The sequence below is a fragment of the Mesoplodon densirostris genome, chromosome 14 (assembly GCF_025265405.1).
Source record: "Mesoplodon densirostris isolate mMesDen1 chromosome 14, mMesDen1 primary haplotype, whole genome shotgun sequence".
NCBI lineage: Eukaryota > Metazoa > Chordata > Mammalia > Artiodactyla > Ziphiidae > Mesoplodon > Mesoplodon densirostris.
In genome coordinates, this window is record NC_082674.1 from 70,196,094 (window position 1) to 70,208,568 (window position 12,475).

The following is a 12,475-nucleotide window of genomic DNA, read 5'->3' on the forward strand; positions in this document are numbered from 1 at the left end:
TTATTGCTCATAAAATCTAATGGGAATAGAGTTAAGCAGTGTAAAAGCAACAGCCCCCAACGCAGAAAATGACAAAGCCATGACGCTCACCTAACCCAGTTTAAAAAGAAGGTTGTTCTTCCTAAATGGGAAAAGAATGAAAAAGAATAGATACATGTATATGTATAACTGAATCACTTTGCTGTGCACCTGAAACTAACACAACATTGTTAATCAACTATAGTCCAATATAAAATAAAATAAAATTTAAAGAAAGAAGGTTGTTCTTTTCCACTTTAAGTTTCAAAACTCTCGTGTCTTCCTTTGCCCTCCTTGTGTATGTTATTTGTTATCATACACACGTGTGTCTTACAAGATGGAATAGTGGAAGAGGTAATAGAGGTGAAGATTGAAGTTAGAGCTGGGTTTCTGGCCCTGAATTGTTTCTCGTTTCCCATACGTAAAATGGGAATAATAATGAATTATTATCCACCACCTAACGGATTGTTGTGAGGACTAAGGTGATGCATGTAAGGCGCTTAGCAATGGGTAAATGCTCAGTATATTTCAGTGATTAGCATCATTAGTATAATCAAAATTATATTAAATAAAGCTTTTGCAATCATAACATCCATCCCGATATGAATACAAATATTGACTGTTTAACTTTAGATATAAAAATATCAAGTTGAGGGTATCTTCTCCTAATCAAAACCAAAATAACTAATTCGTGTGCTCTGAGTAAAAATTGAAATTAGCTCCTTTATTGATCAGAAGATAAAGCACCTTCCCTCCGAAATCTGACACTGAACAAGTATGGGACGTCAATTCAGTTTTATTACATTTTTATCCTCTTACCTTTGTAATTGCTTTACGTTGTTTCACTGCTGTTAGAATGATTTGCAAGGGCAAATGACAATGACCAAATGATGTAAATGAAGGTCTGGATTAATGACAACTGATGTCAATACCTGAGAATGTGGATGCAAATTGCAGTTAGGACTAAAAGAAAGTTAAATGCCAGAAGGCATATTAAGCTAACAAGACATTTGAAAGATTTTCCGGGGGAAAAAAAGGATGAGTCATGTGGCATATAATCATGTCTCAGCCCTCTTTACGTTGGACCCTTCTTAGCCAAATTGATCGTAAAAACTAATTAAAGTAAAATGTGGTTTTTATGTGTCTACGCCTTTAAAGCATCTCAAGAAAAAAAAAAGGTGGGGGGGAATTCCCTGGTTGTCCAGTGGTTAGGAACTGGGCAATTCACTGCCAGGGCCGGGGTTCGATCCCTGGTTGGGGAACTAAGATCCCACAAGCTGTGCGGCCAAAAAAAATAATTTAAAAAGTTTAAAAAATAAAGCATCTCAGGCCTCAGAGGATGATGGAAGAAGACCTCCTTTTGAGCTGGAAGCACTTTCTTCCCAGCAAGGTCAGCTCTGGATGTTTGGTATGGTTTTCTTAGAGCCCTATTTTCACAATGACTGTGCTTTTGATCACAACCTAATAAATGTCCCCAAGGACTGAATCGGAACCACACACGGGAAATGACACAGGGACAGTGACCGCCCCCCCACCAGAACACGAGGCCATCCTGGCTGGACCCTGAGAGCTAAAACCTCCAGTGCTGCTTCAGCCCCTCACCCTGAGCGCCCCTGCTCTCGGGTGGAAGACCCCTCGGTGGGGCACCTGTCTGCCACAGTCCCCCCTTCTAGCCTAGCCCAGCCTGACCTGCAAGATCAGAGCACAGTCAACGCCTGCAGTGTTCACTCGGCCAGATGCTCTGGGCGCCGACGCCCTTGACCTGGACCTCCACGGACCTTCTCTTGTAGTAGGGCTGGTCTCCGGCAGCTGTTCTCTGCTCAGCTGCTTTGTAGCCTGGCTCTAATATTGCCGCCCTCTGTCTCATGCAGATTTTCATGCCTCTTGGCTTGCATGGGACCTCTGAAACTAGGTAATTTTTTAAATAGACAATTAAGATCTTACTGAACCTACATGTTGACCCATGTGATGAGCCATTTATTGAATGAGGACCTTCCAAAGGTGGGAAGAGACAGCCTCTCCATTTCTTTGAACAAGAGAGCTACCATCGTCTGGCTGCGTGGAGATGAGGACTTCCTAACAGATGACCGAATCTCTCCGTGAGGTTGACAGATTTCTATGTCCCATTATTGTTGTCTCAGGGCATAAAATCCCCCAATTAAATGCTACAAAACTTGCATATCTCCCCAGTGAGGATAGCAGCCTTGCGTCCCCTTGTCGGCCTCACACAGGCCTCTGCATGGCATGGAGTCCCCTTTCAGTCTTCCTGTAACACTACCCTCCTTTCAATGGCTGTTGAGTTAAACTTATACTCTACATTGAACCGATGGCAGAAACTTGGGAGTTTCACTTACAAATCCAGAATTACTGAGTATCACTCTCAGTGGCTTAGCCTCCAAAGCTGCCTGAGTCGGGGTTGGGGGAGGGGTGAGCCATAAGGTGGAGGGTTCCCCTTGTCCTTTCTTTAAGTCAGAAACCAGACCTTCTAGCTTCCAGGTTCCTGAGTGTCCAAAGGAATGTCCCAGGAAGATGGCTGTTACCATCCAAAGACTTTAGTAAGTGCTCTCCAAGTACAGGGTTGTGATAAGTACCAACCAAAGCACACTGACCAATCACAAGGGAAGCTCCCCTGAGCTGATCAAGCTGCCTGTTTATAGGCCTGTAAACTGTTGAACTAAGAAGAGGATGGGCCCTCTGACGTAGATTCCCCTGACAGCCTGTACTTTAGCTGTCAGAACAATGACTTTGCAATTATTCGTGTTAACAGCTTTTCTCCTCCACGGGCTGTAACCTCTCAGAGGGCAGACCCTGTCCATCACGACTACATCTGTCTCCCCCAGGGCCTAGCGTGATGCCCGCATATAGTAGGCACGCAGTAAATAATGGACACATGATTGAGAAATGGATGGACGAAGCGGAATACATTCACGGTCTTGCATTCATTTTCCGAAGAAGGCATATTAGGAGCAGCAGGAGAACAGACGTGGATCGTAGAGAAAATGCTCTCCCTCCATTCCAGCTGAGGGAAGCCTCACAGGTGATCCTTAAGCATCTCTTAAAGGCTGATGATCCTATTTTTCTACTTAGCTTCCTTTTCTATTAGCCTTTTATTCAGTGAGCTTTTGTTTCCGACCTCGTCTTGTCTTCTTTCATTCTAGGTTTTATGCTTTCAGGTGGTGATGGTTGCTTGTTGTTTTTGTTGCTATAATGTCTCAGAATCTTTGTGGGGCCGTGGGCTGTTCATAGATTTTACCTGGAGAAACTCCATCATTGTCCACACCTACCCAAGATGTCATTGAGACATGACAGATGGAACTCCCGAGACATTTCAGATTCTCCATCAATCCATCATCCTGGATCTCCTCCAGGTCGATCAGATTCCATGTCCTGACACCCTTTTGCCAGTGAGCCGTCCACAGTACACTTCCTGCTGTGATAACAACTCTTACTGAACAATGAAGAGGGTGGCTTTCTAGTGGGCATGTAGCCAGACCCTGAATCTGTCTGCCCTGTTTGGAAATAGAATATCGTGCAGAAACATTGACCACATGGGCATCAAGTGTTCTGTCCAGATTTCCATGGAGAATGGACTGACCCAAACCTTCAGAAAAGAGCTCCCAGGGCTGTGGAGAGGCTGGGAGGGGCTGTAGGATCTTCCTGTGTGAGATGAAAGCCATTTTCCTCCACTCCCCTCCGACTCCCACCCCGCCCCAGGCCATCCCTGCCTTGAAGACCATGGTCTTGCTTCCAGAAACAGAGCATTCGCCTGCTGCCTTCCTCTTTGCATATTTACATAGAATTCAAACAGTCAGGCGTGAGGACGTGTGTGGGAGTGGAAGGCGCAGCCACAGCTCTGGGCAGGGCGTGGAGAAGCCACCACCTCTGGCATCTGGAGGATGCACATTTCCTGTGCAAAGTGGGGGGCCCTGGGCTCCCAGTTTCTCGATGCCCACAATTAAAGGGGAAGTGCCCCACACCACAGGGATAGAACTGAATCTGTTCTCTGCGACATATAAATAAATGTCTCCAGTACGATACATGAACCCAAGAGGCATGGTGACATGGAACTTACATCTTATTATTCATGCTCAGTTTCCTTGTTCTGTGAAGCTGTCCTGTGTCATCCATCAGTTCAGAGGATGTTTTCGTTTCTGAGCAGATCATTTTCAAAGCCCCAAATCAGAAAATAGAAGACTTCATTTCCATGATACTTTTTCTTTTCTCACTGGAGCAAGTCCTACCCATGATGACATCATATTCTTGCTTCTGAAGGGAATAAACCTATAAAAATAAATAGCGTGGTTGTCCCAGTTAAAGAAATGGATTAAAAAAAAAACTAAGCAGGTGATAATCAGCAGCTGTGGAAAGAAACTTGGAGGAGGGTTTTGAAATCAAAGTTACCCCCCAACCAATAACCTCACTGCGAAAGAAACTTTATGCTTATGCTCAGAAATGGGTGTCTAACTGAAATTATTTTTTTGTTATCTGTTACGTCACAGTGGAGATGTCGTTGCCTTTGAAAAATCTACTAATTATAACAGCATTCTCCAAGAAGAAGGAGCAGTGAGTGTTGAATAAAATAGATTTGTACGATAGACCCTGGAATATTCAGAAACTGCTGAATTAGATGCAACTGTTTTCCTGTGTGTAACATTCTTATCATGGGCAGCCCTCAACCACTCACCCCTCCAGCCAGGACTGTCATGTGTCCACTGTGCAGACACGATGTGTAGGGACAGAGGAGGTCCCTGTCCTCAGGAACAAACTACCTAGCTACTCATCAGCTGTTTAACAGTGTTTCTTCTGCTATAATGAGATAAGAAGCATAGGTTATTAGCAATAAATCTGTGTGAAAGTGTCTCCAGTTACGTTTATAACTCTTTGAATTAGGACACCAGAACTATGAATAGCTAATCTGTGACATCACGAGGTGAACTTTTCTTTGGTTGCTCAGGATGACAGGATAGCACTTTGATACGACAAGTGGCATTGAGTAGACACCCTTTGAGAAGCCTGTTTTGTGACCAGCCCTCTTGAGGGCTGAATGGGGTGTGAAAGAAAAGTAAAAACAAACAAACAAAAAGCATATTCCCTATATTTGAATAGAATACAGTTTCGTAGCTGGGGAGCTAAGACAGACATAAAACTATGGGTGTTCTGTGAGGGGCCCGTGCCCGCTACAGGGGGATTGGGAACTCCACAGAGAGGGAGGGAGGAAGGATGTGGGCCAGGAGTAGTTAGGGAAGGCTTCACGGAAGAGGTGGCCTGTGTTTGTTTCCTGTTGCGGCTGTAACATACTAGCACAAATTTCATGACTTAACACAAGTTTATTATCTAAAATTTCTAGAAGTTATGAGTCTGACTAGTTCTCACCAGGCTAAGAGCAAGGGGTTGACAGGGCTACATTCCTTCTGGGGGACCTGGAGGGGAGAATCTATTCCCGGCCTTTTCCAGCTTCTAGAGGCTGCCCACATTCCTTGGCTTGTGGCCACTTCCTCAGCCAGCAAAGGCAGGCTGAGTCCTTCTCATGACACCATCTCTCTGGCTCTCTGCAGCTGGGAAAGGCTCTCTGCTTTTGAGGACCCTCGTGATTACATGGGGGCCACCTGGAGGATCCAGGATCATCTCCCCATCTCAGGGTCCTTAACCGTAACCACATCTGCAAAGCCCCTTTGCCACGTAAGGTTCCAGGGACTAGGATGTGGGAGTTTTTGAGGGGCTGTTATTCCACCTATCTTGCTGCCCTTGAGCTGGTCCTGGACAGAGTTGCTGAGATCCTCTTCTTAGGAGGTGTTGATCTTGAGGGTATATGTAGCTTGCATTCATGCTGGGGAGTGTGCGGGCAGTGAGAACCATAAGTGAGGATGTTGGGGAGAAGTAGACTGAACATGAGGTCCAGATGGTGGACAGCTTTTGTCAATGCCAGGCTGGGGAATTTGGGTGTCGCCCAAGAGACTGTAGAAAAACCACTGAGGCATCTTCAGAAGGAGAATGACAGGATACATTTGCTTTGGGGGTGATCATTCTGGGAGCAGTGTCTTCAAGAATGCAGGAAGGGCAAAAGGCATCAAGAGAATCGATAGAGTAACTCAGGGGTGGCAGGTGGTGCCTAAAGGGACAGGTGATGACAGGGAGGTCCTCCAGCGTTTCTTCAGGGGCTGACACTTAGTACCTGCTCACTAAAGGTGGGTGGAATAAATGAATGATAATAACCCCAATGACTTTTCTTGGATCTCCCGAAGATTCCAAGCTGTATTTAATACACCTAAAAAAATCTAAATAGAATTTCTCACTTTTTTTCTTTGTCATTTTGCTGAATTATTTCTCCAGAACAGGAATCCCCCTGATTCTTTCCTGAATGCCTTGTCCCGCAGAGATTCAGACTTTAGTAGTTCTGCACCAGACACTCGCTCCCTTTAGATTTCTGGTTGTTTATATTATGAAGAAAAGATTTCAATTTATGATTTTTTTTTTTTCTGAAAGATCAGTTCTTTTCACAGGAAGAGCCCAAAAGGAATTGACTTCAGGAACGCAATAAATTTACTTATTATTATTTTTGGTCGTAGCTTCCCTTTCCATTCTGACAGTACTATGTTTTCAGATGACTTCTTCTGCACAGGTGAAACTGTGAAGTATCGGAAATTAGAATTTTGAATTCTAATTAGAAGTCGCCGTGTTTAATGTAGGGATTTCTGCAGAGTTGGACAACACAGCCTACCCAGAGCTTCAGTCTAAGCTTGAGATGCATAAGGCTCACTTGGGGAGCTGGTTAAAGCGAGAGATTTCTGGCTTCATGTGATTCACGAGGGCCCTAGCGGTATGAACTTCAGGCACCCCAGGAATCCTGACGTAGTTGGTTTCAGGGCCACCCTGGAGAAACACGGGCTTGGATACTGGCAGAATCAGTGTCAGGAGAGTATTGATGAGCCCGGGAGGTCCTGTGTGCTGCGGAGAAGGTGGACGTGGTTAGGATCGTGCAGTGTGAGAGGAGAGAGTAGCCCAGGGTTGGAAAGGAGGATCCCTCAATTCTTCTCCGGTAGAAGCCCTGGTGGCCAGGCCAGTGAAGTCCATGCAACAGTCCCATCCTTCCTGATGGCCAGCCCGAGCATCGTCCCCCCAACCCACATCCTGGAAGCGCACCCATCAGAGGACTCTGAATGTCGCCAGTGTTCATGGTAGGAATGAGGGTGGAACAGCCCCCAGTGGAGACCAAACAGCACCCCATGGAATGATGCCTCTTGATCCCTCACCTTTCTGTGCTACTGCTTTATTTATTTAGACATCTACACCCCTACTTTCTTCCAAAAATATTAACTTGGCATCTTCACAATATTTAGTGCATAATGTACATTTTTCTGAGGAGAAGGTCATTTGTTTTCATCACATGCTCAAAGGGGTTCAGGACCACAAAAGAGTTGAGAAGTAACAGATTTTAAGTCCTTAAGAAGACTGTTGAGAGGGGCTGCCCTGGTGGCGCAGTGGTTGAGAGTCCCCATGCCGATGCAGGGGACGTGGGTTCGTGCCCCGGTCTGGAAGGATCCCACATGCCGCGGAGCGGCTGGGCCCGTGAGCCATGGCCGCTGAGCCTGCGCGTCCAGAGCCTGTGCTCCGCAACGGGAGAGGCCACAGCAGTGAGAGGCCCGTGTACCGCAAAAAAAAAAAAAAAAAAAAAAAAACTAAGAAGACTGTTGAGTGTAACCCTAAACACCCCCAGACTTCAGTGTGATGTTGGCTGATAACAAGGAAGCATCAGCTCAGGGGAAAGCTGGCGGTGGCTGTTCTCTGTGGGTGCAGCGCGCAGCTGGGGGCACTTCTAGCCCTAAGGATAGGGGCTGGCGGTTCAGAAGGCCGCTCTGGCCTCCAGTGGCTTGTAGACAAGAGCCTACGGCAAACCCACATAAACGATCTAGTAAGCGAGATATAAGCGAGTAGCTCGGTAAGGCTCTGAGCGCATAAGAAGGAAGAGAACAGAGGAGGAACTGCTGACCTTGGAACCATGCTGCCACACAGCGGGCCGTTAGGTTGGAGAAAATGAAGGGGAGCCAGCCCCCCCCCAGCTGCCGTCCAGCAGGCTTAGCTGCTTAACTTCCAACCCCCAGGGATGCTTTCACCTACTCTATTAAAATGGAAGGTATTCAAAAGGCGTCTGGGAAAATCCTGAAGAAATAATTTCAAATACAGTTGATGTCCTTCATTCAAACCAGGAGCAACCATGCCTCCCCTTGCTCTGGGGGAGGAGGGCGTGGGGGGGAGGCGGGGAGAACAGCGGGGATGACAAAAGGCAGGAATATTGAATTCGCTTTCCGCCATGTTGCCTTTTTCCAGCCTGATGGAAAGGTTTTACACTCTGTAATCTGTTCTTCTAAAGGAAAGTCTGTGCCCCTCATTTTCCTTGTCCGTTAGGCCCTGAGATTTTTTTATATGACTCACCATTAGTATAATCCAGGCACGGTGACCCAGACAGGATATGGTTTTAGTTCAAGGAGGGACAATGAGACAAGAGTTGTAGAATGTATTTATGGCATCAAATTATTCATAGGTCATATTTTTATTGTACGTCGCTATCCAGCATTTGTAATACACGGCAGTAAGAGTGCAATATATTAAATCCTAATTCCTCCCTGATGACTGTAGTGCATAGACTTACAGAGGAAGGTTAGTATTTTTTGCAATGAAATAAAAGGGAAAATTGCTGGGATCAATAGTGTGTCCAGAGGTGTGGATAAAAGATTACTCCACAGCAGCAGTGTAATTATCACCTGGCTTAAAGAAATAATCCATGTGTAAATGGTTTTAAGGGTGACAGTCATTCGCCGAATAAGACAGACCCAGTTGGATCGCCTTTGTCTGAATTCAGGAGAAGTCCATTCTGGGAGCAGGAACTGGCAAAGAAGTTATTCCTACAAAATAGTAGGCTTGCGTGCATCGGGGAGATTAACGTTCATGCCTTGGCTGCCTGGGGGCGGTAAATGGCTTCTTAGTTTGCCTGTGATCGTAGTGTACCAGATGGAGTAATGTTTGCCTTCTCCCAGACCAGGGAGAACCAGCATTCCCTCCTGGGCTTGATGGTGGTCAGGAAATTCAGGGCTTCTCTTCACGTCCTATAGAAAGGCTCCACGTGGGACCACGTTGTCATCTTTTAGAATGAGGGCCTCCCCATGACAGAGCAGGGAACAAATATGTGCATTTCCTAGAACCTGGGCTGGGGGATGTGGAGGGAGAAATTGGGGTTAGGAGAGACAGTTGTCAAAGATCGGTGGCCTTTAGAGTGGGTGGTGCAGATCCTGGAAATGTATGAGTTATGACATCAAAAATGGAACTACATCAATTTCAGGCCAATAAGATATGCATTACTGCACGTAGCTAAAAAACACGTGGCCCCAGGAAAGAGCTCGGCCGCTGTCGTAGCCAAATAGCAACACAAGCAGCATCTTAGGGCCTCAGAAAGGTCTTTGAGGAGCAGTTCATTCTGGAAGTGGGCTGCACACTGAAATAGTTCTCCATATCCTTCCTAGATGGCCTTTCTTGCTGATGAATACTGCAGCTATTGTCAAGACATTTTACAGAACGTGAGGAACCAAGAACTCGAGAGAGTAGGTTTTATCTGCAAAATACCAGCATTTATGACTTGTTCTTAACCTTTCTACTTGAAAAGACCCCTCGAGGGATATCTAGTGGGAATTCATTGACTGAAGTGCTTAGAATGCAGCTATTTTATAGTCAGTGAGCTCTTGAAGGTGCTATTTTTATTCAGTTTAATCATCTGGAAATGTTCCAAGGTGCTCATATGGATCACTTTACGCTTTAAATAAAAATTCAGCTATTTTTAGATCCTAATTCCAGCTGATTTGGAATACAGTATTGGTAATGTGATTTACCCTGGAATTCTCAGTGATGCTTCAGAGCCGTTATTGATAGATGCTAACTGAACAAGAAGCAGTTCAGAGCAGGGTGCTCTGACATGGGTATCATGGTGATTGGATTTTATTCTAGAATTGACTGTGGAAGACACGAGTAAATCTCTTAACCATTCTGAATTCTGTCTTTTGCTGTATAAAATGAAAATCCAGGGAAGCAAGTGCACATTTAAATGAAAAGTTTTCTGAGGCCTCCTTGTTCTAAGCACTTCAGCTTTGGGAGATAATATTCACTCAGCATGAACGCATTTTGTACTCTGTGTAAAGCACTGGAGTGAGGGAGGGACCACGCTGTCTTCAGAGTGGCCCCTGGCCTACTAATGCCGTGTTATAAACATCCATGCATGTTGGATAGCTAATCCATTCCTTCTTGGAACTTCCCTGGTGGTCCAGTGGTTAAGACTCCACCCTTCCAATGCAGGGGACGTGGGTTTGATCCCTGGTCAGGGAACTAAGATCCCACATGCCGTATGGCGTGGCCAAAAAAATTAAAAAAAAAAAATCTATTCCTTCTTGCCTTCATTGCTTCATCAAATACTAACTGAATTCTTACCCTGTGACCCGCACCGTTTCTGGAACTAGGAAGGTATTCCCCAGGAGGCTGAAGAAGTTTATAGTCTGGTACTGAAAAGAAGGATGTAAGCCAGTGAATATGATACCGTATGGAAAGTTCTAGAACACAGTGTGATGGACTGTTCTGGGTGCCCAAGGGAAGAGGAACAGAGACAGCTGGAGCGGGCTCCCCGGGGGAGGCCACGTTGCTGGCAACTCTCTTAGAAAAGCAGAAGTTCAACAGACTCGAAATGGGGTAGAAAAGGGATTCCAGGCGGAATCAGTGGTGCAGGCAAAGGCAGCAGGATGGTCACCGGCATCACAGGACAAGAAGGACACTGTGGCCGGATTTATCTCAAAAGGAGAGAAGGCAGAGGGGAGGAGGGAATTGGCCGGTGCTAGGAAGGGCCTCTGGAAGACCCTGACTTACTGAGGAGACGGGTTGGCAGTGACATCCAAGGGCCATATTGGAGCAGAGGGAGCGGAGGAGGTTTTGTCACAGTCAAGGTGAGAAGGAAGGAGGGTTGGATCAGGAGATCCAATGACAGTGACATCAGAGAGAAAGAGGGACCAATCAGAAAGATTTCTGAAGCAGACGCATCGGGATTATTTGGGACATGGGTGCTGGGGGAGTGAGCGGAGATGGTGCTCTCTCACCCAGACCCGCGAGCCCCGAAAGCGTCCAGCCAGGGAGTCGAAGGATTAATACATCCTGCTCATCCCACTCTTGTCTTTTTCGTTAAATATCTGTGAGTCTCTTGGGAGACGTCTTCTCTAGAAGAGAGTTTAAAATCAGGTAACTCCAGGGTCAGGCCTCACTCCCTTGAGAGCCTGCACAGAAGGAACAGCCTCTTGCCTGGGGTCCCTGGAGGGCCCTGGGGTCAGTACTGTGATGTCTCAGAATATCTGAGCTGCGGGAATCCCCAAAGGCAGGAGTCCTCATGAGCTGACAACTCAGGTTGGCCACCTGGTCCAAAGATGGAATCTGAAAAGTCGACATGGGGGAAAACAAAACAAAAGTTGTCCACAGAAGTCTTTAAAGAAGGCTCCTTTGCGCAATAGAATCGCACCAGTTCCCTTTAGTCTACGCCGTCCTTAGGTGAATTCTGACATGATGTCAAGGAGGAAGTGTCTTTTTTTTTTTTTTTCTTTTTTTTTTTTTTACTTATTTTGGCTGCACTGGGTCTTAGTTGTGGCGTGCGAGCTCTTGGTTGCAGCACGCATGCAGGATCTAGTTCCCTGACCAGGGATCAAACCCGGGCCCCGTACGTTAGGAAGGTGGAGTCTTACCCAACCACCAGGGAAGTCCCGAGGTATCTTTGATTCCATACAGTTACACCTCTTCCTGAGCTGAAAAATAATTAAGGGGGTCAATCAGTCAATGAAAATTTACTCTAAACTCTGGTTTGTAGCCCTGGGGCCTGGTCCTCATCCTATTGTAATCAGTAGGAGCCCCCTTGTGGTCAGAAACAGCTTTCCTTCCCGAAAACTGCCTCAGGAAAAGGTGGTCCACGTTCTCCCACCCAACTGGCAGCTGGTCTCTGACGGGTGTAAAATCACTTCTGAGATACAGCTTGGAAAAGCCAATAGGCAGAGCTTTATGTGGCTTGGAATGAAATTCATTCTGTTATCATTTGGGGCTGACGAAGAGTGGGGGGCAGGTGGGCTGGATTGGCCTCACCAGGCACAAAACGAGCGTTCAGAGATACGTTCTGTTCTTTACATCAGGTGGAGGACTCACTCACGTCCTTCTGGAAATCTCTGCAGCAGGGCACAGTCATGCTCATGTCATTGCCTGACATGTGCCAGCTTCTTAAGTGCTGCGACGGACAGCTGTACAAGGTGGGAGGAAGTTCCTTCAAGGTGCTGGTTTGTATCCTTCCCAGAAATCGCTACCAGATGCTGGGGTTAGACCCGCAGCCCTCACTCTCGGTGGTGTCTGTGGACCTCAGACCTTCTGAGGAGTCAGTCTTGGGGCCCATGGACCG

The 12,475-nt window shown here is 46.4% G+C and overlaps 1 protein-coding gene across 1 annotated transcript in view; it reads left to right on the forward strand.

Annotated features, from left to right (window-relative positions):
• The window catches only part of RFX8 (regulatory factor X8), a 64,573-nt gene that overhangs the window by 36,761 nt on the left and 15,337 nt on the right, over positions 1 to 12,475 (forward strand). Inside the window, 4 exon segments of the mRNA XM_060116969.1 lie at positions 8,817 to 8,912; positions 8,914 to 8,928; positions 9,534 to 9,587; positions 12,216 to 12,328. Coding sequence (XP_059972952.1) covers positions 8,817 to 8,912; positions 8,914 to 8,928; positions 9,534 to 9,587; positions 12,216 to 12,328 — 278 coding nt within the window.